General features: G+C 44.0%; 1 protein-coding gene across 1 annotated transcript in view; it reads right to left on the bottom strand.

The window, feature by feature from the left end:
• Nucleotides 1-2,354: 2,354 nt before the first annotated feature.
• The window catches only part of MTHFD1 (methylenetetrahydrofolate dehydrogenase, cyclohydrolase and formyltetrahydrofolate synthetase 1), a 349,963-nt gene continuing 324,848 nt past the window's right edge, over nt 2,355-27,469 (bottom strand). The window contains exons 24-28 of the mRNA XM_078660313.1: nt 25,390-25,567; nt 21,006-21,113; nt 13,893-14,045; nt 4,787-4,900; nt 2,355-4,619 (exon numbers count right to left, since the gene is read on the bottom strand). Coding sequence (XP_078516439.1) covers nt 4,811-4,900; nt 13,893-14,045; nt 21,006-21,113; nt 25,390-25,567 — 529 coding nt within the window. The 3' untranslated portion in view covers nt 2,355-4,619; nt 4,787-4,810. The remainder of the gene's footprint in view (nt 4,620-4,786; nt 4,901-13,892; nt 14,046-21,005; nt 21,114-25,389; nt 25,568-27,469) is intronic.

The following is a 27,469-nucleotide window of genomic DNA, read 5'->3' on the forward strand; positions in this document are numbered from 1 at the left end:
CATAGGAGCCCTTTTGACAACTGTAGCTGGAATAAATGGAGACAATTTTAACGAGAGTAATGAAAACTGAAAATGTCTGACCCAGTTATCTTAGAGTTGAGGCTGATGTACCTGGGCCAGAACTATCAGGAAAGGAGACTTGGGCGAGATACTCAATAAGATAACATAATCCCTCTTTATAAAGTACTCATTCACATTCACAACCAAAGCAATATCCTGGGGCTGACGACAGATGTGCATTGTTACCCAACCCAATGGTGCTCATTTTATCATACTTGGACAAATTAAATCCTGAGTTGACCTGCTTGGATTCAAACATGCAACCAGACCACATGCCTGCTCCTGGTTGCTCAGTGGACTACTGCACCCACTCCAGGGACCGATGTTTGACTCCCAAGGTCCCACGTTCCATCCAGTTCATGTGGATCCATTCCTACCATTCATCCTCCTGCGGTCAAAAAAATGCGTCTCAGTGATTTGGGTAATGAAAAATTCAAGTTAAATGGCACAAAGAGACCTCTTGGGCTGAACAGCTGATTTACTAATGCACAATATGTTAATAGTAAATAGAGGCTCCTCCAAGCATATACTGGGTCTAAAGACTGGTAAGACCCAATACAGAATGAACAACGTAAAAATCATCAAGTGGAGTCATTCTAGGGTTAGCAAACACAATAATAACTTGTGTTATAACATATGTTAATAATAACGTCTTTTGCATAGCACCCCATACATGTAGGTTCTAGGCCCTGTGTGTAAGAGGTGCTACTATTACAAGGTAAACAGAGGTGTCTAATGATGCTCAAATTATTTACCTTCGAAGGATAAAAGGCAATGGTGGTGCTGCCATCAATGCGAGGTTGTGACCTGCAACTGCACAGCAAACATAATGAGGCTCAAGGTCTTTACAGACATGGAAAGAAATGCATAATACTGGTTGCCTCGACAATGATCTGCTCATACATTGTATGATTATCGGTAAAGTCCTTGCCTGTACCCTCTCCTATTGCATTAGTTCTCACTGATGACTGAATCTGTGCACCGGAGACATCACTATCCAACAACTAAGGAGCGATGAAGTGAAGCTGATGCTTTGGTGTATTTTGCATGATCTATCATCTTTCAGAATTATGTTCAATCCAACTTGGGTGCTGAATCATCACTTCACCTCCTATACCTCATATCTGAAGGGAGTTGAGTTTATATTTGTGGTGTCTCTGTGTGTGTAGCTCTAGAAAGAAATGCAATTTTAAGCAAGGAGTCTTTTGGACACCTACCGAAGAAATTGTAATCCAGCTGAGAGATCACTGCGGGAATGGTTTAAATCAGGGTACAGCAATGCAAATGTAGGGCTACCCTAGTTTTTTTACATCTCCAACTGCCTAAAAACGTCTTGAAGACAGCATGCGGAGAACCATGCTTTATTAAGTTAGTAAATAATTTAAGGTATGTCCGAGCACATACCAGCTCGTTTGCGCACCATGGATAGATCTTTTGTTGTCTTACTCAATATCCGGGTTTACGTAGCTACAGTCAGTGGGCTAGTCAGGCAGTGAAAATATGTCACAAAATAAGTAACTTTAGAAAGTTCTCAATTTTAGCGGGACCAGCTACAAGCTGGCTTGGCCCTGCTAGGCTCATGTGCTCCTTATGGTGGTGGTGGAAAGGGAGTCACTTCCAAAAGTATTACTCTTACAAAGGGGAAAGTGGAAAGCGAAACCAGAGTACCTCCAAACACTGCTACTGTGTTAAGACCATGGCCTTACGGAAACCTCAGCAGCATGGTGTAGGTTCTACTTTTTGAAAGCAGCAAGAGAAAAATCATTATTGATTTTGGCAAGCACAATATTCACATATTTCCTGCCCCAGGCACAGCAAGGCAGAGTGGAGAGATGAATAAGATCAAATAAGGTTTTCTAACCAAAGGAGTGAGAGCAACGGTGCATGCATCAAAGCTGAGGAGGATCTGAAGGGAGAAAAAGTATCGCTTCCAGGATCCAGGAAGAACAATCTTTGTTGGACTATGTAGATCTCATTCGGACCACTCCTTGGAGCCCCATGGACAATTTGCATCCATTCTGCAGCTCAGCTGTGCAATTTAAAGGAGACAGCCGATGGTTGATGCTAGTTACTCTCATCTATTAGCTGCGTGTGAGTATTAATACTTGTTATTCCATTTGTGTAGTCCACGTCGAGTTGGAGAGGATCCATCTAGTGATTTGACGTTTTGATTTGTATGAACATGAACACTTAAGAGTAAGGTACATTTAAAAAAAAAAGAGACGACCACAGGGCTAGGAACTCACAGCTTTTAAAAGCTACATGCGGCAGGCTCATTGTTATTAAACCATTCATGTTTTCATACAGGAGTTTAATAGATTTATCAGACAATAATACATTTATATGCCAATGATTATTACTCGAAGTGCTACTGATAAAACTAACATACACAACATATAAAAAAATTACTTAAAGGGCTTAAAAGCGACAGGCAGACTTGAAAGAGGAGCACAGGATTTCGCATAAACAAGTCAAATGAATCAGAATAAGTAAGATAGTAAAATAATATTATTAGCCATGATAAGACAAATAATCGCCTCTCCCCTGCTATTAACACTATGAACAAATTAATTGTATCCAACGAACCACCTACGTTTAGTTTAATAAATCTTGCCTAGACAGTCAATCTTTTTGATCAGAGGGAAAGTTGAAATGCTTGGCTAAACGAAGTCATACCCCTGGTTAAATGCAGTAGGGTGTATTTCATGATGCATTATCAGTAAATAATTTTATTCTAACCACAAACATTCTTCCCTGTCTGAGAAAAACAACAACTAGTATCTCTTATAGTCTTAACTTTACAAATATGCGAAAACATATTTCACAACTTGTAGATCACTTCCTAAGAGATTTTACTGTTTGGTATTGTCAAGATTCATACTTAAAAAAATATGAAACCAAACATTGCATTGCTAAATCATTCGATATTCTTCGAAACAAAGTTCCAAAAAATTGTTTAATAATCAAAATCATAGAAGATTAGAATTATATAAACGTTTTATTTCTAAGTGCCTCTAATAACAATGTTTATGCCACTTAAGATAAAACTCTTGCTACAAGTTTCTTAATGCACAAATTACCAGGTTAAATAGTAGCGTTGGTTAGTCTATAATTTTCATACAATTTCGGTGTATGAAGTATGTTTGGTATAGGCTTGTACACACACGTATTGAGTACAAGGGTGTTGGCATAATGTAGATGAACCAATCTTTTGTAACTACATTTTAAATGAAGTAGTGGAACACAAATGGAATTGGAGTTATTTGTGCAAAATGACAATCTTTTTAAGTGTCTTAAACATGGTGTATTAGGTGTATTTAAAATTACAAATAATTATAATTCTGATTCCCTATATTGTTGTTCATGAACCAGTTTTTGGAACTTTAGTTTGAAGAATTAGATTTTCTGATGAACGAGCAATGAGTCTGTAGTTATGAACTGTTTGGGTTTGATGTTTTTTTCTAGTGTGGAGCGTCGCAATCTCAGAAAAGTCCAATTGAGCTACCCTGAAGAATCGAGATACAAGTTGCAAAGACTGTTTGTCACATTTGTAAAGTTAAGAATATAGGCGAATATACCTGCTACTTTTTATTTTGAAATGTGGTTAATAGGTATAATTTAACAATATATCATGTAGTGCTTTCTACTTTCTTTTCTCCATTAATATAGTGCAATAAAGAGGCTTGAAGACATTGAAACTAGACGTGTCTCGTGCTGTTGATGTGAGAAACCGACCACATTCGCTTTGCACACTCCATCTGCAATATCTGGCTTGGAAAAAGTCACTGCTTTAATGTACCAGTTTTTTCCAGGTTAAAGAATGATGGAATGTGCACCTACTAATTTAACAATTAGAGGAATCCTTCGGCGAACAGTAAGGCCACACGATAATTTGATTCTGTTGATTGGAGAGACACAGCTAGCTTCCAGGGAGTTTCCCTCACGTTGGGAGTTTTAAGGACGATTTTTTTAAAGTTCTGATAAAGAAATATATGCAATGGTGTCCTTCCCAAAGAAACTGGAAAGAGGAGGGCTGGCTTCATCTGGTACTCTAGTACGTCCAATATTGTATGCAAATGTTCATAAACCAAGAAGTGCAATGAAAAATGGCACCCATCCATCTTTTATCCAAGCCACTTGAAATCAATTATTTCAACTAATGACAATGTATCTGCACTATTTATGGTTGCAAAAACAAAATGCTTAAAACTGAAAAACGTGTGAAGACTTTAGGGTGATGATCTGAAGACTTACTTATGGACAAGGAACACTGGCCATAAGTTGGGAGGTTTTTAGTTTAGGCTTTAATTACAAAAATAAATTTGATTGCCACATAAAATTGTATTAGATCCGTTTTTCATTTTCGATTTGAAAAAGTCTCTCGATAAAACATTTAAAAATATTTTCAGCTTTAAAAATTACACTAAATCATTTATGTTTTAACTAGCTTTATAATATAAACGCTCCTGTTAAACAGTTTTTGTGCGTATTGGTTGATTCCTCATGTGCAGATTTCAATGATGTGGAGTATGATCTTTGTTTACTTGGCTGCTTCTTTTCTGTTAAAGAGACAAAAATTAACAGGTAACAATGAAAAACATGTCAATGGTAATTCAGTCAGAATCCCATTCAACTAACAGTAATTCTGGACAAAACAGATAAAGAAGCAAGAGGTCACAACGAGTGTTTAAACGTCTGCAAAAAACAGGCCACTGACAAAGTTTACCTTAGGATAGAAGCAGATCTCTTCTTAGAACAGACCATTCACCTGTTCTGTCACAGGATCCAAGTCAATATCATAGAAACATGGGCGTGTAGGGAGTCCTGGCATCGTACTCATCTATTGACAAAAAGAATCATAAACAATGAGGTAAATCTTTCACTGGATAAATCCATATTGTGGTGGGAAGGCTTAGACCTAGACAGTTACAAATCAATCTCAGAAAACAGTTTTAAAGAACTATAATGACCTTATAATGTGCTATGGTCACACTGGTTCTTGTGGACACTCCCACACAATGGGAGCAATTAAGAGCCAACATCCCACCACACTCAAGCAGACAGTGCAATTGATGACATACAGGGATATGAATTAGCACACTAATAAAATATCAGACTATCTCAAAATGGCATGCCAATTTCCATTAATGTTCTGAAGGCAAAGTAATCAAAGGTTGGAGTGAAGCAGGGTAGGAATGACCGCTGAGCCTGTTCCAGGCGAGGTCGCCCCCACCCACCGCTGCTCCTGCCCGCTGACCACCAGTGCGCTGCCTGCTGCCTACTGACTGCGTTGCCTTTCAGTGTTCCCCCCCCCCTACTGCTGCCTCCGTTTTTTTTCCCCTTTGCCTGTTGGGTTTTCTGGTTTCCGCCTCCTGTCTCCTGTACTCACCTTCCCCTTTGCCCCTTACCTTCTGTACCCCTATTTCCCTATTCCCTATTTCCCCCCCTTCTGCTGCTCTCCCCTAACTGCTAGCTTCCCCCCTAGCCGCCGGACGACCCAGCCGCCGCTGAGCCGCCCTCGGCCCTCCTTCCCGCCACTGACCTCCAGCCGACTACGCCCCCCCCGCCCACTGGCCGCCCCGCTCCCGCCACCCAGGTGACCCGCCCTCCTGGCGCATTACTTATGACGCCCCCTGAGCGACCGCGCAGCGGACGCATGCAGCGGGAGCACCGATTGAGCGCCGAAGGTGCGCCAAAGGTAAGCCCGTCTGCGCCTGGACCGCGCCAGGACCCCTGGCCCTCCCCGCCGGTGCAAGACGACCCGACTGACCTACGACGCCGCCACTCTCAACGCACTCAATGCCGGCCGGACCCACGCCTGCTGCCAAGCCACCCCGAGACGCACCCACGGACCCTTCACCTGCTGCACCTGCAAGTTCACCTGTCCCCGAACCTGCCCCGCACCCGCCAAGACTAACACCAGCAGCAACCACCTCAAGTGCATCCTGCTCAACACCCGCTCTGTCCACAGGCACGCCGTGGAACTCTGGAACCTCCTCGACGCTACTTCACCGGACTTCGCCTTCCTCACGGAGACCTGGATGAACGCCTCCTCTGCACCCGACATCGCCATCGCCATCCCGGACGGGTACAAGATCATCAGGAAGGACCGCATCAAACAGACCGGAGGAGGCATCGCCATCATCCACCGGAACACCATCCACATCACAACCGACGCCAACGACTCCTTCGCCGCAGCCGAACATCTCCACTTCCAGATTCACACCGACCCTAAGACGACCCTCAGAGGCACCCTCGTCTACAGACCCCCGGGACCCCGCACACAATTCAGCGAAGACATCACGGACTTCATCAGCCCGCACGCCCTCCCCTCCGCTGACTACATCCTTCTAGGGGACCTCAACTTCCACCTGGAGAACAACAAGGACCGCAACACCACCGCCCTGCTGGAAAACCTTGCCAACCTCGGACTCAAGCAACTGGTCAACACCCCCACCCACTACGCCGGCCACACGCTTGATCCCGTCTTCTCCTCCAGCAAGTACATCACCTTCAGCCACGCCACCGGATTCCACTGGACCGACCACAGCTGCGTCCACTTCAGCTTCAAGAGATCCACGACCCACCACCACACGCAACAGGTACCTCACAGGAATTGGATTAAGATCACCGCGGACCAGCTCACCACCTCCCTCAGCCAAAGCCCACCCGCCAACACAACAGACCCCAACGAAGCAGCCCGCAACTTCACACAGTGGCTGACCGCCTGCGCCGACGACCTCGCGCCACTAAAGAACCCTCCCAGCAAACCCAGAAGCAAGAAGGCATCCTGGTTCACCGACGAACTCACGGATTCCAAGAAGACCTGCCGCACCCTCGAGAAAGCCTTGCTCCTCGACCGGACCACCGACAACATGACCGCCCTCAAACACGCTACCCGCAAGCACCACCAGCTCATCCGCACCACCAAGAAGAAAGCACTGAAGGAACGACTGGACAACAACGCCCACGACAGCAAAGAGCTCTTCACCATCGTCAAGGAGTTCTCCAACCCCAGCACCGGCACCAACGACATCACTCCGTCACAAGACCTCTGCAACTCCCTCGCCTCGTTCTTCCACCGCAAGATCGCCGACATCCACAACAGCTTCGGCGCACCACCCACGCACCCAACCGTCGAACCAACGCCCCCCACCGCCACCCTACGCACCTGGACCACGGTGACCACCGAAGACACAGCCCGCACGATGAACACCATCCACTCCGGATCACCGACCGACCCCTGCCCACACCACATCTTCAACAAGGCCGACTCCACCATCGCACCCCAACTCCGGAACATCATCAACACCTCATTCAACACCGCCACCTTCCCGGAGAGCTGGAAGCACGCCTAGCTCAGCGCCCTCCTGAAGAAACCTACAGCGGACCCCACCGACCTCAAGAACTTCCGCCCCATCTCGCTCCTCCCTTTTCCTGCTAAAGTCATCGAGAAGATCGTCAACAGACAGCTGACCGCCTTCCTCGAGACGAACGGATCCCTCGACCCCTCGCAGTCCGGATTCAGAGCCAACCACAGCACCGAGACCGCCCTCATCGCAGCCACCGACGACATCCGGACCCTGCTCGACAAAGGGGAAACAGTGGCCCTCATCCTCCTGGACCTCTCCGCCGCGTTCGAAACTGTCTGCCACCGCACCCTAGTCCAGCGCCTCAGCAGCATCGGTATCCAAGAGAAGGCACTGGAGTGGATCATCTCGTTCCTCGCCGGAAGAACACAAAGAGTCCGCCTCACCCCGTTTCGCTCCGAGGCCACCGAAGTCATCTGCGGCGTCCCGCAAGGATCTTCACTCAGCCCCACTCTCTTCAACGTCTACATGAGACCGCTTGCAGCCATCGCACGCCAGCACAACCTCAACATCATCTCTTACGCCGATGACACTCAGCTGATCCTCTCCCTCACCAGAGACCCCGACACCGCCAGAACCTGCCTACACGAAGGGATGAAAGACGTCGCCGAGTGGATGAAGGACAGCCGCCTGAAACTGAACTCGGACAAGACGGAAGTCCTCATCCTGGGATCTTCGCCCTCCGCCTGGGACGACTCCTGGTGGCCTTCAGCCCTGGGCACCGCACCCAAGCCAACCGACCACGCACGCAACCTGGGCTTCATCCTGGACTCCTCCCTCTCGATGACCAGACAAGTCAACGCCGTCTCCTCATCGTGCTTCAACACCCTGCGTATGCTTCGCAAGATCTTCCGCTGGATCCCGACCGAGACCAGGAAGACTGTCACCCAGGCACTCGTCACCAGCCGACTGGACTACGGAAGCGCCCTCTACGCCGGAACCACAGCCAAGCTACAGAAAAGACTCCAGCGCATCCAGAACACCTCCGCCCGACTCATCCTGGATGTCCCCCGACGCAGCCACATCTCCAGCCACCTGAGGAACCTGCACTGGCTCCCCGTCGACAAGAGGATCACGTTCCGGCTCCTCACCCACGCACACAAGTCTCTCCACGACCTGGGTCCCAAGTACCTCAACGACCGCCTGACCTTCTACACGCCCACCCGCCAGCTACGGTCCACCAGCCTCGCCCTCGCAGCCGTACCACGCATCCGAAGAGCAACCGCCGGAGGAAGATCCTTCTCTTACCTGGCTGCCAAGACGTGGAACTCCCTCCCCATCCACCTTCGGCTGACCCAGGACCATCTCGCCTTCAGGAAACAACTCAAGACCTGGCTGTTCGAGCAGTAGCATACCCCCTCCCCCAAGCGCCTTGAGACCCTCCCGGGTGAGTAGTGCGCTATACAAATGGATTGATTGATTGATTGAATGAATAAAATGCACCAGAAGCACTGTTTTGAGGGTATGTAAAATGTTCTAAGATGTAAAATCTTATTGATTGAATCAAATAGTTTGAATGATACCCTAAAGAAGATTCAGCATATTTGATGTTGAGACCACCCTTTACCTAAACCAGTCAGGGATACAAGTAGCACTCCTTTGAACTCTGGGGCCTCTTGGTTGTCCCAGAAGACTTATAGTGTGCTAACTTTATTCAAGCTTGGATGGGTCTGCAATATGCCAGTCTGCAAGGGTAACTTTTTTTTTTTTTTTTTACTATTTTCTGCTCAAACGTTTGAGTAGTGATCAGCATAATGTGTTATAGTGTATGACTGTTTTTAGGGTATCTGGGGGTCTGAAATTGGAGCACAGCTTTAAAATTAAGTGTAAGTTCCTTTTTGCATTTGACCGAAGTTGTCATCTTCTACATCACTAGTGTTTTTGCGGGTTGGAACATCGTTTAAAAAAATGTTATTTAAAAAAGAATCAGAACTGCCCATTCACTAGACAAACAATTGTTTAGTAGGTAGATAAGAGACGTGAATTGCATAGCTGGCTGAGGAGATGGTAACCTGGCTTCCAAAAGGAACTAGAAGGCGTGCCACGGTAGCCTATGTCTCAAGAGGTATTCGGAACACAGGAGGTTACATGTGAGGCAACTCCTGGGGAGGAGATAATCTAATGAAGATGAGGAGTCTGCAAAAGATATCCACTTACGCCTATTCAATCTGGGTCCACGGACATGTTAATTGCAAGGGGAAGTATAGAGGTCAATAATTTGACGGCTGGCCGCTCAAGAAGAGTATGCCCTAGAAAAGCTCATTTTGTGTAAATTGCAGGCAATGCATACCACTAGCAATGGGCTACTGTACCCAGCCCCGAACTGGGCAAGTCAGGGTCCAGGGTTCATACAAGGCTGTGGCCACAGATGACAACAACTTAAAGGAAGGAGTGGCCCAGTTCCCAACAGGAATACAAAGATGTGGCTGGCTCTGGAAGATGCATTGGCTATGACATCACTGGAGAGGCACCAATAACTCTAAATACAACCAAAGGACGTCATTACAAAGTATGTTAAACAGCATCAGTAGCAGAATGATTGCAGGAAACTAGACATGGAATGCCTGATCTTGAGACTCAAACAGAATCCCACAGCAGTCTCATTTACCAGCTGTGTGACATGGAGCAAGATATGCCGGGGACTACACAAAGGAAAAACACAAAACAGACTGGATGGAGGTAACCAAGACAACTTAAAGAATCTTTTCAAGGAGGGCTGGTTGGGCGAAACTAGTCCAGGATGGACTGCCAAAGCCAAGAGTTGTTAACATCCTATGTTAAAGGCTCACAAATGCAAACACACTTGAGGAAAACAGGACAGTGGACGGAGGCATTGATATAGACGACTGAAGTCTTCAAAGTGTATTGTCTCCGAAAAACATGATCCTTACCCCAACAAATTGCGAACATGTTCACGCCTTGGCCATGTTCACCATACCCATCGCTAAGTGAAAGGAAGCACTTTGGAGACGGTCCTGGAGGGCCTTTATAAGAAAGCCCATCACCTGCCGTACCTACGGGCCTGGTTTTCCTCACTTTGCAACTCAGGTCTTTTCACTGGTGTGACAAACTTGGAATAATGGAAGCCCAAGAGATTATGACGGCTATTACGTCAGATATGAAATGAAAGCAGATGGTAAAAAGTATAACGGGCTGAGTATTCCACCAAGAATGCTCCAGCATCACACAAGCGGGGTAGCAAACACACAACCAAAAACGTTTGTCCTCCAGAAAACATATGCCATTCAGTTGCTGCTCAAATAATCCAACAAAGCTCTCTCTTGCTCAGGCTCCTTTGACAAAGCCTAGTCAATGACATCAAACACTCCTGACATGCCCATATAATTAATACAAAATTGTGATGTAAACCTAGTGAATGCAGCTCCTGCCAAAGCGGTTTTCAAGGGAGGTGGCAACTTTGAACGGCAGAGAACTCCCAGCTGCTCAGGGTGGCCTAGCACGTGCATGTGAGTACCCTTTCTATAACTTTTGGAAGTAAAATGCCCAGTTCCTGGATTGTACTCCTGTCCGTACCTTTACCTTTAACAATGCAATGTTTACCTTGCAAATCCAGACTATGCTATTCCAAAGTAATAAAACTATTAATTTCTGTATTTTATAGTTAGGTATGCAGCCTCTAATAGCAAAGGTTTATACATTGTGCTATAGAAATACTATATACATACATACATACATGTTTAGATGCTCAGCACAGAAACATTTCACATCAGAGAGTGGAGAGGTGTGGCTCACTGGTTAGAGGCGGCAGACCCGGAAGCAGAGAACAGCCCGGGACCAGGGTTCAATTCCCGACGCGGCAGGGTCGTGGACCAGGGTCAGCGGACTCGACAATTCTCGCCTTGGTGCCTACTCTAACCAGGGATCACACTCGGCAACTCTGGGCATTAAGCTTGCCTCATCTCTACAACGGCCCCCCACAGACGCCGGGGATGCCTGGTTTCACCTTGCAGATACCCAGAAGGGACCATCTCACAGGGAAAAGCCAGGACGGGTACCCCAGCGGTCTTCAGCGCCGGGACGCTCACGGGCAGCTGTGCGCTTTACAAGTCCAACACATTTACATTTACATTTACATCAGGGTAAGGAAACTTATTTGTGCAAGGGTGGGAAAAGCAATCAAACTTTTTATTACAGTCGTATGAAATATCAATGCCCATATTTTAACTCACTACATAAACAATTAACTTATTTTCATCACTAATATCAGGAACATTCCTATGAAGTCTACAGTCAACGAGAGTGGCATGCTAAACGTGCGTTATCTCGAAGTAGATTGTCGCCCACAAAGAACCAATTTGAGTGAAATAAAAAGGAAAAATTAGAAAACCAATTAACAAACTCCACTATGCCCAACTTGTGCTATATCCAAAGTCTGAAATCCTACAATTATTTTGTCTATACGGATTCATTACACAATATTTTAGCACAGTTTTAGAGTGCCTGGTATGAACTGAAATGTTTCCAGGTACCAACAAAGGGTGTTACTAACAGGGCTTTAAGTGGGATGGAAAAACTGGAGGGTCTCTCAAAGGGGTGTGGTCGATATAATTAAGAGCGTGGCTTAAAAATACCTAAGCTAAGAATCTGTGCTTAGCACAGTGTGCCGCCCCACTGGTATTTTGCTGCTTCTGTCTTTGCAGCCAGAATTATAATACAAGTAACATTACATCTACAACAAGCCAGGACTATTGGCTTTGTCAATGGGTATTAGTTGCATAAGATAAATAAGCAACAACTATGGCTTTGTTGTATATAATATTGAAAATGTTCAGACTGTGAAAGTACTATAACGAGTCTCTTTGAAGTAACATCAAAGGCAGTGAAGGATGGTATTGCTGCAGTTAAGATATTTTTTCATCCTGGGGGTGAGGGCAAAAACAGAGGCCTTAATTTGTTGACTTCAAAGGATGAGAGACTGAATTGCCTGCTCAGGACCCAAACTGCTGACCTTGAAATTACACACTTATCTCTGCAGTGGATGCATTAGTAAAGTATGCTATTTTACCAGCTATACACGCCAATTACAGCTTTCAAGGCTGAGGCATTGATCCTCACTATCAGCAGACTAAGTCACCATAGCTCACATGAGGAAAACTGATCTAATGTCAAATCTACAGAGGGTTGCACGCTGCAGTCACTGGTGGCGTGTGCCCAACAAAACCGTGGCGCTACAGAGCAATGATGAGGCAGCGTGGAACTTACACTGGTAGTACACCCTCGAGTACAAGTTCCAAAACGATGGCAACATCCAAAGGATAAGCTGAGTAAAATGCTTAATTTAAGAGAAATTACACTTTGGACGTGGTAATATCAAGCAATATTCTGCTTGCCTAATGATTGTGCCTGGTTTCCTTTGTTAAAGCAAACACAAGATGATGCTGGACGGAGCGCTGAAACTTTTCAGACACTCACCCCCAGTCATAGATCTGGGTTGAATCCTTCATCGTTCTTTAGCTCACTTTGCCACCTTAGTTCAGACACAGCTATATGCAAATCAGTATTGACCCTGGGCCTCATGGGAACAGTCCAGCCCGAACTGCCGAGCTCGGTCTTCCCTGAACCGGAAACAATCATCCTGGGACCGGTTTCGGGGTAACACCCCTCATCAGCCAGGCTAGCTTGAATCCAGTGGCAAAGTGAGCAAGGAACCCACGTCTGGGCACACCTTTGGTGTCAGGATTTCATGCACATACAGAGTTTTGTTGATTATCTCTTCCTCAAATCCTACAGCTGATTTTGCTTGGCCCTCCTGGTTACGCCCATCCCATCCTAGGGCTGCTTTTGCTTGGCCATCCTTTTTTACAACCCATTCCGCACAATAGCAGGTGGGTTGGTCCTGCACAAAATAAAGTGTTGTGGCACTTAACTTCGCGCACAATGTAGATTTTGCACGAGAAAGGTGAGCCCCGGTGTATGTGCTGCGCCCCCACAGTTTAATCATGCATGAGCAAAACTGCATGGTTATTTGAAGGATTTTGGGGGCCCCCGGAAAAAAATTACGGAGGGTCCCTGTTCAGAGCAACTTATTTACCAATGTTTTGGCTAATTTAAGCCCCACTATGCCAAACAATATTGAACGCCTCGACCCGGGGTAGTAAGTGATCTATATAAATCCAATTACAATTCTACGTTAAAGACTGAGGTAGAGAAATAGAAGAGAAAAGGTTCCTTTTCCCGGGGACTCCTTGTAAGGTGGGGGCCCTGGGCAACAGAGCACTTTGCCAACGCCTAAAAATGTCCCTGCTCAGCTGCAGTACATTTTAACCTGTTTTTAAGGTAAGAACTATCAGGACGGCTGGTTGGAGATTTTAGTGCACGCTGGTTTACTGATAAATGGAGAAAAACTTACCACAGGTGGCTTATCAGTTTTGTGCATCCCTCTGAATACATTAAAAGACATTATAAATACAATCACGTTTCCAAAAGCCTTCAAAAGCTTACCGTTCCGACTAATGGATAGAGGAACCCTGCCCCCACGCTGGCTCTGACGTCACGAATTGGCAGCACAAAGCCCGTGGGCACTCCTTTCCTCTCCGGGTCATGGGACAGCGACAAATGAGTTTTAGCCATGCAGATTGGCAGGTTTCCAAAGCCCTGGGGACAGGAAGAAGCAAAGTCCTCGACGTTAAAAGCAGCTGGGCTTTAATTGGATCAATAAATTATTGGTTTGGCTTCGTTGCCTGATTCGTTAAAATGACAGTCTCATCTATAACTTGTGACACATTGAATGCATCTCCTAAATTAGTTGACTAAAGAGATTGGCGATTTTCGGAGCATCAACATAACAGAAATAGAAAAGTGCAAGCTAAAGGTTTAGAATAAAATCAATGGAAGAATAACAGACTTGCGGCAACAATACAACAAGGACGTGCACGGTTCCTAAATCAATATTGTCAAGAAATACCTTTCGTACATAGTAGTGGGTCAATGAACTGTTCAGGAAGCTCGTGGTAGTGTACAAAATGCCACTCGAGCAAATATTTGGAAGAAAATCTGCTATTTTTGTTGCATGAAAGGGAATGGCTGCTCCCTATTTTAATTTTTATCACGATGCTAGTATGTAGGAAGGAACCCTTGACTAAGGACAACAGAGTGGCAGAAGGCCAACACTGCTATGTATATGTCTTCTGCTCCAAAATTCTGGGCCTGATTCACAAAGGTAAACGTACACTTCAGTGTAAGTTCACGATTGTTTGGAATTCACAAAGGGATTTAGTGCACATTTACAGCCAATCCAATCCCTTCACCTCCAAGTACACGGCACCTACTCCTGCACCAGTCCATCCTATGAAACAATCACCTCTGCAGGTCCACCCCCAAACACTACTGGGCGACCTCAATACTCAACCCATATCTCCCAAGCACCAGCCTACACCCACCTGCATTAAATAACTATCACATCACGTCCTCCTTCATCCCACGCCTTTTCCTATAACCCTAACCGACGACACTACTCCCAGCAAAAGACAAAACAACACTCACAATTCCTCTCTACGCCTAGGAGACTCTTCCCAGAACCAACCCACTTCCCCCCAAGAAGAGATGGGCTGCCGTCTCTCCCTTATTGAAACTCAAGTCGCCATAATTCAGGGCCTGAATCTCATCCTAACCAACCTCGCGACACTCCTTAGTCCGACCTTAAATTCTCACTCTACTCCTATCTCCCCCCTCCCCCCTCCCCGCAGCCTTCCCAAAGACCCGCTCCGCAACCAGTCCTCCCGCCCTCTCCTGATCGCTGCCCCGAGACCGAACAGAACTACAGAAGCCATGTCCTCTGAGGAAGCGATCGAGCTGGCCTCATACACCTCCCCCTCCACTGACACCCTGCAATCCACGCTTCAGGTGATCACCGGATTCAGACGTGAGCACTCAATCTCGAAACCCTCCAGACCCCCAGCCTCCCTCATCAACATACCGGCTACGTCACTAACAACAGAATCTAAAAAGGAGAACCCCGCACCAACTGCATGCTCATAAACTGCAGATCTGCCTCAAAACATGCCACTGAGCTAGCAGAATCCATCCTTAACCACGACATAGACATAGCCTTCATCACCGAGACCTGGCTCAACGACTCCTCTCCTCCTATCATGGACATGCTCGTACACCCAGGTTTCTCTATCATCAACAAAGATAGGAAAGACCAAAAAGGCGGAGGCCTGGCAATCATCCACAACAACACCCTGTCAGTGTCCGAAGTTGATACCTTCAACTGCAACTCTTTCGAATGCCTAACCGCCAACATCAAATCCTCTAACAACAATCTAATACGCTGCCACCTCCTGTACCACCCCCCAGGCAACACCACCACGTTCACAGAACACTTATCAGACCTGATCGCCAACTGCTTTCTCTGAGACAACAACAACCTATTTCTGGGAGACTTCAACCTCCACTGGAATGATAAAAACAGAGCTCCAGTCCAAATCCTGAACGAGCTATTACACTCTAACAACCTTATCCAGCACTGCTCAAAAGAAACGGCCAATCCTAGATGCCATCATCTCCCAACCTGACGCAATTACCATAGAACACATCCTTCCGGTCGACTGGTCAGATCACCACCTAATCAAATTCTACAACCGATCATGTGTCAACCTCCCATCAATGATCCCCCAACATGGTCTAGAAACCTAACGCAGATCAACACAGCTGACGTAGAAGAAAATATGAACACCCTCCTGCCCATCTCCCCGGATGGCCTCTCAACTACAGAACTCACATCCCGCTACAACTTAACCATGTCCTCCATCTTAGACAGCTAGCTCCAATGAAACTGAACAACCCAGGAACATCCCCTCCAGATCCTGGTTCAACAATGACATCAACGATGAAAGGAGACAACTCAGAGCCACAGAACGTCTCTGCAGAAAAAAAAACTCCTCCAGCCTCTGCGAAGAACTCAAAACGGCAAGAAGACCGTACAAAAAACATATCAATAATGAAAAAAACAACTTTTTCTCCAACGCGCTGGATAAGGCCAAAAATAGGCCAAGAGAGCTCTTTAACATCATCAAAAAACAAACATCCAAGCATTCCACGACCCACGCCCAGGCCTCCAAAGACTCATGTGACAGCTTTGCCAACTTTTTTAACGAAAAAATCACAAAGATCGAACTCTCTCTTGACATCAACCTCCACCCTACCGGCAAAAACTGGTCCCCAGCAATCGACATCTGGAGTTACTTCGATCCTATACCGGACGTCAAGATCGTTAATTTAATCTCCTCCTCCAAGCCCTCATCCCACGCCCTCGATCCCTTACCCTCGCATATGGCCAACAATCTGAAACTCTCCCTAGCACCACTCTGGTGCGAAATCATAAACAGCTCCCTAAAAACGGCATCATCCCAAACTGCCTCAAAGTTGGCCAAGTCACTCCTCTTCTGAAAAAACCAGGCCTAGACACTAATGACTTGAACAACTTCAGACCTGTCTCCAATCTTCCCTTCCTAGACAAAATCCTCGAAAAATGCGTTCTCCGACAACTGAACCAACATATCGACAAGATTAATCTGCTAGAACAACACCAATCAGGCTTTAGAAAAGGCTGCAGCACCAAAACTGTAATCCTTAACATCGTGGATGACATCCTCAACTCCCTTGACTCGGATCATTGCTGCCTCCTCATCCTCCTGGATCTATCGGCGGCCTTTGACATGGTGGATCACAGTCTTCTCATCAAGGCTCTCAAGGACCACATGGGTGCAGATGAGGTGGTACTTCAATGGTTCTCCTCCTTCTTTCAAAATCGCTCCCAAAGGGTAAAAATCAAATCCTTTTCATCTGACCTTCTACCCGTCAATAGAGGTGTCCCCCAAGGATCCGTTCTCTCCCCTCAATAGTTCAACATCTATATGGAACCCCTCACTTCAATTCTAAAAAAAGGCTACACCCCCTTCCATCTATATGCAGATGACACTCAGATCTGCTTGGAAACATCCTCCTTCAATGACATTTTAAGACTCAACAGTACTCTCAGAGAGGTTCAAGAATGGTTATCAGCCAACCACCTTAAACTCAATCAGGGGAAAACTGAATTCCTCCTCATTTCCAACAAGGAAGAAAATCCGCAAATCATTGATTGGCTGAAAGCAATCGATGCTCTCAATGGTAACCTCACCTTGGCACGCTCTGTAAAATCACTTGGAATCACCCTTGATCACAAGCTAACCATGACCAACGAACTCCGCAAAAAGTGCCTTCCTCAACCTGAAGCTTCTCAACCAAATAAAACCCCACATACCATCCTGCGACCTCAAACAAGCCACCCAATCACTTGTGTTGTCCAGACTCGACTACGGGAATGCAGTCCTCTCCGGGAAAGCTCTCTCCCAACTAGCGCCACTCAAAACAACCCTCAATGCAGCTGCCAGAATGGTCACCGGAGTCAAAAAATACAACCACATTTCTCCCGCTCTCAGAGAACTAAAATGGCTCCCAGTGGATTTGCGTGCCAGCTTCAGAACTGCATGACTCACGCACAAAGCCCTGCACACAGGGAAAATAGAATACCTAGCCTCTAAACTTTAAGAAAGCCGGCCAGTCTAGAAGTCTCAGGAGTTCCAACTCCCTCTTACTCATCCCCCTGAAAACGCGCAAACAAAAAAACGCAGCCCGCTCCTTTGCAGGAAACGCACCCAAAATCTGGAACTCCATCCCTGTGCCCATCAGAACTACCCTCTCCTTTGCAAAATTCAAAAGACTCCTACAAGTCCTCTACTTCAACCGGACCTTCCCGAACTGAAATCCGTGACTCTCAAGCCCCCAGACATCTGGGAATTCGCATCCTCTGCCTACCTCACCCCCTCTCCCCATCCCGTTCGGCATGCTCTGTCGCCGCTCAGAGAAATCACGCAGCCCTACTCTTTGTCCATGTATCGAGACTACCTCTAACCCTCTCTACCTCAACGGCGCACCGTGGACCCCTAGACCTCTCTACCTCAATGTTTTTTTTTCTTTTTTTTTTCCTTGAACACTTATGATCACATTTATCTTCCTCCCAAACTGTTTATGTTCATGTTTTCTTTCCCTCCTGTTGTAAAGCACTACGATACCGCCGGGTCTGGTCAGCGCTATAGAAAACTTCTAAAATTAAAAAAATCTTAACACAGTAGTGCGGTGGAAGTGAACCAAAGAGAAACAAGCCCTAACTGTTGCTAGTAGATATATATTTTATAGTCTTTAACTAATTGAACATTTGGCTATATTGGGCTATAAATAGAGTTAAATGTAAGGTTCTACTAAAACTAGTTCACTGATTTTCACTATTCTTCTGGTTGCCATATGTTACTTCTGCTTTTCACATGAGCTCAGCATAGTTAAATAATCCAGTGGTAAACCAGTTATAGGACAGTTCCTCTTTAGTGGTTGACTCCGCTGTACATTGTTCTCATATAATGCGTCAATGATCCTTTGTATTTTTTTATGTTTTGGTTTCTGCTAGAGAATAATTTGGTTCCAGACTGGACTCTGTGCTAACCTCAGAATGACAAGCATCCCCCTTCGTATGACTCGCACAGGTCCCATCCGCAGCGGCTTGTGTTTCGCTGTTTTTGAATGTCACTATAAGCATATTAAATACTGAAGTTAAGCTTTTTCAAAGTCCATTTGCTGCTTTGGAGGCTTACATGTCCTGCGCATACAGTTTGATGGAGTCAAGATCTTCAAATTTATAGAGTCTTTCAGTGAAGTTTTGAAATGCTATTGCATTTTCGGGTGTGCCTTCAGATGCCCTAGGCCTTTCAAATGTAGCTTGTGGATGTCCCTTTTTTGTGTTGACTACACGATAAAGTGTCTTTCAGGGTCTTGGGATGTTCTGCAGGCGTTGGCATAGCTAGGTCTTATGCCGCCTGTGGAGGCCCCTGCGTTTTCCAACCGCGACGACCGAATGTAAGAGCAGGTGTGGGGATTTAGGGGGAGAGGCCACATCCCCCAAAACTCATGCCACACAGGTTGGATCCCCCCCCTGTCTGCAGGGTGATGATCATCACAGTAGCAACCATTTTTTAAAATGTTACTATATACTTCCTCAGAAGTTTCAAAGCCATCCTTCAGAGTCTGTAAATACTCAGATTCCTCACATGGCTTTGCAAACCTCTCCACTCATGTTATGGGAAACAACTATCTAAAGTACTACATAAATCCAAGTTTTTTGATGCCATTGGACGGGCAGGATGAAGCTCTGAGGACAACAGTAAATTTCATATCTTTCTAAAAAGAATCCGATCATCAGTTGTCTACGTAAACAGAGAAGGTTGATTATAAGTCAAAAGCCGATAGGAAGATCCTTCTATAACTTGAGTGGTGAGTTAGAGAAGCCATCCTTTCTTGGCTAAGTGAATTTAAGGGTCCAGAAGTTAAGGCAGAGCAACAGAATGTAGTGTGTCAAGTAATATATTGCTTTAGTTGTTATTTCATTAACTATGGAGCGATACTGTGCACAGCATGATGTGTTCTACACATCACATTAACTATGCACCACACTTTTATGGGCAGTGCAATTGCATGAACAGGGGTGCAGCCAGGTGAAATGTTGGAAACTTTAAAAAACAATCTGGCCTCTGCTTTTTGAATGACAAATTATCGGTCCTTAGCCCGGGTACAGGTTATTGCCATAATCAATGCTAAAACTAATAAGAACTGTGACTACCAAACATTCACTATTTGTTGCTTGATACTAAAGGATTTTTTATGAGATGATGTTGAAAGAAGCAGGAAGATGAGAGCACCATTACCAAAGGTATCGGCGATAACTCCGAATTCAACTTGAAATCCAAATTGTGCACTACGTACTCAACAACTGGACAGCTTTCCATTTCAAAAGACAAGAGACTGTGCTACTAAGATTTCTTGGGGACCCCAGCCATCATGCCTTCTGGTTTCAACACATTTGGCATAAGCAAATTTGATCCCATTCAGAAGAGGATGTCTTCCCTCTGTGTGTATTTAGGTGTTGAAGGCTTCATCTAGACTTGGATATCCAAAATCCCAGCAAGATACGAATTTGTACAAAACCCAATGTTTCTCCCTGCAATTTCTATGTAATTTTTTGAAATCATAATACTCACTATAAATGTGTTTCTCATCCTGGTCCTGAGGAGGCAAACCCTGGTTATGCATTCATTTCTTTGTATTTCAATACAGGCTTAAAATATGCAGTACTTTCTCCACAAGTGGACAGAGTAACCTGCAAACAAACCTCTTATTGAAAGATCTTTTGAGAACAATTCTGGTCAAATCTTTTGAGGGCTATTTTTCTCAGTGGATTCTGTTGGAAAAGTTCCTGCTCCTCCGCCTCAAATCGAACCAGACCCTGAAAAATACTGTCTGATCAGAGGATGGTGCAGACGCCGAAGCATTCTGATGGTTTAGTGCACAGCACTTGGTAATCTCATTACAGGCACACTCATGCAAACAATATTTAACATTTAAGACAATTAACTGAATGTTCCTGGATTTTAACTAAATGGAAGAACTATACACAACATGTGTTTCTATAGCAGATTCGTGGAGCTTGAAACAGAAGTACAGTGTCAAAGAGTAATCACCTACCTGCTTTGTGTAAATTTCTACTTTTTGCTGTGCTTCTGGAAGAAGTTCAATATCGTCAGCTCCATAAATCTTCTGTGCAATAATTCTGATTTTATCTGCAATTGGTAGCTAAAATAAAAATAGAAAGTGGTCGTAATGCTTCCTATTGGATTACCGAGCAATCCCTACAAAGCATTTGAGGAATACGTTGCCATGGACACAAAACTGTGTTATGATGCACTGAGATGCAATTATAGCTAGTGTTACTGGCTGAGAGTCAATGTGTTAAATGCTCCATGTCACAAAAAGAATACTTTCACACAATTTATTCAGAGAGAAAAAACAAGCGTATGTATTTGAGCAATGGTGTCGCAAGCTAATACATTAGGATGCAGTTAACAAGGATATTTTATAATTCATCAACGGCCTTGTAGAACAAAGGATACTGTAAAAATGAGAACAGGTTGCTTAACCTGTAACAATAGCTATTGACCATTAAGCCGCATATTGATTTACTGCTATTACTGGCAGGATCTTAGATCGCGTTGTAGAAAACGTTAACCTAAATGGTTCTTCGAGTGATCAAACTCTTTCTAGCACAGGTCGCGACACCCTCTATTTCTTGGGCAAACAAAATGGAGTTACTCACTTATTTCTCAACCCAGAATTACGTGGACCAGCTCAGGTTAAATCTCATAGGGCAGGGGAGGGTGGTGTGACTGTAGGGAGACTATGTATCAATTGAAAAATCATTCTTACTGACTAAGTAATATATTCTGTCCTGTGGTGCTTCTTAATAGACTACCCACTTAAACAGAAAGCCAAAACTACACGCAGAAGAAGGGAGACTAAACGCATATTATAAGTGGGTTAACAAGGATTTGTCACAGACTGGAAGAAAATGGGCTTTGTCTTCTCTAGAAATTAGAAGAACAAAGCGACAACTCTTCAAAGCGAGCCTTTCCCAGGTGCACACATTAAACGGCTAAGTGCCAAGGGGGCTCAGCACACACATCTTCAGAAATTGCATTTCCTGCTAAATCAGAAGCAACCACATTTAAATAAAGTAGACGTTTTGTTACTTTGTACTCATTAGAGAACTTAAAAGTACATTGCATGTTGTACCCTATGTCATCATTTTAAATACATTTAGAAAACAGGAACAGAATAAACAACTATGTAAAATATTAAATGAGCTGTTAGTTGTAGAATTATTACAGAACTTTTTTTTGTTTGTGAGATTTGAATATCATACTGCCCCCAAATTAGTTCACATTTTCGTAATCTATCCTGCGCCATACAGACTGCACATTCAATGATTAATTACTTGAAAAATGTCTTATCTCAAGCTTCTGATTTGAGTGGGTCGATATCCTTACAAGTGCATGCGGTTTATCACAGAGGCCACCAAAATGGCCCAATACGTTTCTCACTAACTGGGAACACCAAACACCGTTATCAAAATAGTGGATTCAATAAGATGAGCCTTTTTTAATGTCTACTTGTATTTAAATCCCTTAATGCCTTTACGAGGATTTTCAATGTATCTGCCTAGACAATTGAGGATTATGCATACCAACAAGCAGAATGATCCTGTTGTTTAGATGAGAATCAGACATGACCATATATACAGGTCAAGAATGAGGATGCCGGACTAAATTGTTAGAGTAAACAGAAGTGTAATGCAACATACCTAGGTCACACAGTTCACTTATTGAAGTGTTATTATGGAAAATAAGGCTCCACCGATGGAGCCACTGAGCCCTAGGAGTAATTTGGTGCCTTGAGCGAAAACATATTAAACATTATTTCTTCAACATCAACGACTCGTTTCTGTCCAAAGAAGAAGGAAAAGTCCTAGGACATCAGTGGTAGGGCAGATACTGCCTCACTAAGAACATTTCAGTGGTGTTGAGCTGTTTCTGTGCTGGCTCACCCCTGAGCCACTTTGTCTCAAGGAGGAAGAGCATTTAGCAGGGAATCTTCTGTGCTTGATCTTTATGTTGTTTATATGAGCGAGGTGGCCTTCATCTACCTGAAAATAGACTCCTTTTAGACTTCTCATCTCGTCCCCTAAAGGTAAGATATGCACCCTCTGCCTCTGTGCAAGCCTGGGAAAACCTGGCCCCATTGTTTCCTCAAATACCTTAAGGTGCATTTTTGACAAAAATCCATAGGCCTCCCTTTTGTCTTCCAAATTTAAGTGCCACATGTAGTGCTTGTAGTAATACGACAGGCACCTACTCTCCCTGTGTTCTGTCCAGGGCTCAAACCTTGAACTACAGTATGTAAAAAGTAGCAAACTATACTACAAAAATAGTGAAAACGATTCTTCAGGAATAAGTACCCATGACAATGTATAAATAGTGTATAGGATAATAAACAAAATGATACAACTAATTACGGTTGTGAAAAAAAAAATGATATAACTAATCTAAGGTTGCCTATTATTACTGGCAGCGATTCTAAACAATTTTCAGAATTGCAAAGATGCATAGTTACATTGGAGTAACCTTTGGTACAAACCACTGGCAGTGGGGAAGTAGAATCTTAATTAAAGCCAGCACATGGAAAATAATGTTTTAGACCTGTTTTTCCTAAATTGTGGGTCTGTTTAGAACTGTTTTTTGGTAGGTCGAGAAAGTCAGAGCAATAAATAAAAACATGCCTTTAAATTAAATTGCCACATTTGCTGATGATTCAAAGACAGAGGTCAAATGTCAGGCTGCTTTATTTATTTAACATGGAGATTGGAGTTTTCATTTCTCTCTCTGACTGCAAAGAGAGAGGAGTTTTCAAAGTGAATTATTCGATTATGTAGGATGCTGTGTTTTGCAACACATAACTAAATGTAAATACCTGTAAATGAAACACTTTTCGTAATTTCGAAGTGTGCTGGAAACAGAGATTTTAATAGGATCAAAACAAATCAATACACTTACTTGATGATGCGCAAATGGTAAATAGTCTCAGAAACCCGATTTCCACACATTATTTGTGTGCTATATAGTTCTCAGTCAAACTGTATGGCTGCAAATTTAGTGGCTATTTCAATGGAAAATATGCTGTCTGTAAATGACGATGCACTACCGCACAATGCTTTAGTTACATTAAAAAAATCCTTGTGTCAATTAACCCCTTCCATGCTGATGACGGCCCACGTCCGTCATGCATCACAGTGGGTGTTTGCTGATGACGGCTGGGGGCCGTCATGATCCCGCCCACTCATTAAAACGGCCGCACAGGCGCAGAATTGCGGCGGCGCCCAAGGGGTTAAAGGTAGGTGAGTCTCTAAAGATTGTAGTTTTTATAAAATGGGTCTTAAAAAGTTTGGGGACCACTATTTAGACTATAATCAGTATGCTTAAAAACATTCTGAATATTGAATTTAGTTTGTCTAAAGTTCACACTGTATTGCTTCGTATACCACTTTTAGTTTTATTCATGCTGCGCTTCTTTGCAAACCCCAGTGGAAATACCTAATTTGCATGAAACATGCCCAAAGGACTAAGAGAAGACAGGCTGTTCACAAAATATGGCCACCTGTGCGAGCTGGAGGAAAACAAAATCTGTATACATTTTTAATAGGTTCGAACAATCCAAGTGGCCCTGTAATGTGTTAATTTTATAACAGTCTTTTAAAGTCACAAAGGATATCTATTCTACCACGCATAACATGCTTAAAATGACTGACAGGCAGGACATATTAGGCCAACACAGACATCACTATAAAATGTCAATATCTAGAACTGAAGGAATAACCTTCCAAAAACATGAATCAGAAAACAGTAGGCTGATAACCAGTTCAAGCTTTACTTTCCTGGTATTATAGTTCCTTGAAGCCACATACATAGGGAGAGAAAGATAAATGAAGTCACGGGAATGATGAAATTTGGACAATCTGATGTCAAGGACTATATTGTAGAAAATAGCTTTTCTGCTTAATCTCTTTTAATGCGAACCCTTGACGGTGATGTTGGCTTGCGTGAAGGACATTAGTACTATCAGTAACGAGGACGTGAACTAAACATAAACCAAAGGAAAACTGTTTCCTTACTGTTGAAGGCACTGATGTCTACAGAGTTTTGAGAAGAATGGCAAAGCAAGTGCATCTAGACTAGGCAAATGTCTTATGTGATAAATGGATGTTAAAGATTTTTCAAAAATTCTATCCGTCTACAATGGTGATACTTTTTGGAGCCCTATGATGAAAATACGGCACCAGACGAGGAAATCCATATTCAGCATCCTTTCAGTGCGTAATACGTTTTTTCTATACAAATTCATATAGAGCAGCCTGCGGATGAGCCAATATTTAGTTTAATTAATAAACCAAAACTACTAACAGTGGCAAACATAGTCAGACAGGTACATATCAAAGTTCCATTTAAATTTACAACATTACCTCCACATCATAAAGAAATTTGAAATCACTGGGTGCCACGGACGCCCGCTGCACTGCCTGAGCCAGGGCGACGGCTCCATTCCCTCCTTCGGACCAGTGCGTACATTTCACAGCATCAAACGCTCCAGCATCTTTGGCAATGCTGCAAACCAGGGCTAATTCAGCCTCTGTGTCCGATCTGTGGGCCAGAACTTGTTAGATCAGTGATGGCCACCATAAGCATCAGAAATCAACTCCATTATAGTATAACTTTCTAAAAAAAAAATTGTTTACATTTCTTTATTGGCATTTCCAGCATTTTTTGAAGCAAAATTATCATCATATACATTCACAACTATTCCAAATGTGTATATAGTACGTACAATACAAGAACAGCGGAGGATTTCCTGCAGTTCTACAGATTATTGTTGGTGATGACATTGCATTTGCTAAGGACATGGTTTACATCTCGACTAGGTATGTACACTGGGATTCCAATGTGCCAATGCTCACATTGCTACAACAGCTTGGTTTAGAATTTATGATCATTCCTAAACATATCTAGCTTCCGACACTTTGGACTAAGAACATACTGGTATATTCCCATACATATTTAACATAAATATCCATCTGCTGCTTTTCAGAACCGATCATCACATTATTACCTAAATAGAATATAATTTCCGTCCAGTGGTAATTTACGAAAAGAGAACACTCAAAATGACCAATAAAGCTTATTATCTAAAACTGTACAAACTTAACTTAGACTTATATTAAACACGAGTAAAGAAAAAAGGAAGAAAATAAAGGTGGGGGAGAAAGTTTGACATCAACAAAATACAAATGAGTTGAGGGTCAGTGAGACTTGATAATCCCACCCCACCTTGTGATGAAAGGGTAGAGCGAGGCTTCCCCGATTGGTAGTTACTCCTGGGCACTTCAGACTTACTTTTAAAGTGCTTTGGGCTGACTTCATGAGTAATGTTGCTGCATGTCATCAGTGGGAGGCCATGGCTTTGCCTGTATGAGAATATTTCAGTACTCAAGGCTGTGAGAACTTCAGCTTAGCAAACCTTGGCTAAGTGACACATGTGCATTAGGACACGAAAAGCACCAAACTGCTTGCCTGACCATGATCAATGTTTTGGTTTGACTGTCGCTTAGAGCAGGCAGAGTTAGCCTGATAGACACTAATCATGCACTGCGAAAATTGGAAGGGTGGCATCCCTATGCCCACAGTAACGAGCCCCCACTGACAAAGACATTGAGGAAGAGAGTTACTTATCTTTTGTTTAATTTTTTCAGATGGATGCCCTCTCACACATTTCTAATCTATCTGGTGCTGGTGGTTGCAGATGGGGAACAGCAGCACTTATTTTTGAGGTCCGGGACCTATTTTTCATCTTCAGACTGACCCGGAGGAAGATACAGAAAGTAGAAGTAGGAAAAATAAGAAGGAAGAGAAATACCGAAAAGAAGGACTCATTAAAGATCTATAAATTCGAAACTGTGGGTTAGAAAGACTGGAATAAAGAGGCAGAGGGGAATCAAGACTGGGAAGGCTTGGTATTCAGAAACCTTGGCGTTAGGAGTGCTGGCAGCAGGCAGCTAATTAAAACTTTGGGCCTCCGCGCTTATTGATTTTACACATTAAGCAAAAGATGGATGGGTATGTGGCACAGCATTTTAAGTGTTTTTCAAACGCTAGATCCAAATATTAAGGATTTAGATACTTATGGGGCAGATTTTTTATTGCCTAAGCTTTAAGAGCCTGTCATTTCTAGTGCTCTGATAAATAACATACTTTTTACACTTTTGGACTGTAGTAAACACCACCTCCTCCCCCCAATCAAGTTAAGAAACCTCTTCTATTCTTACCATGCCAGTCACATATAGTTTGTCTCATTCAGTAGTAACTTACATTCAGAACTTTGATTTTACATATGACATTTTAAAAGAACAGACTCCATGTTAGACTTGGCTCTTTTTGCAGGGTTATCTTCAAACTGGTGGGAGGTGGAGTGAGGAAAGGATTTGATGCACGTGGGGCAACCGCCCGACTGAGAAACCACGGAGGACAGAGACCCCTGGATGGCCTGGG

The sequence above is a fragment of the Lissotriton helveticus genome, chromosome 9 (genome assembly GCF_964261635.1).
Source record: "Lissotriton helveticus chromosome 9, aLisHel1.1, whole genome shotgun sequence".
NCBI classification, from domain to species: domain Eukaryota; kingdom Metazoa; phylum Chordata; class Amphibia; order Caudata; family Salamandridae; genus Lissotriton; species Lissotriton helveticus.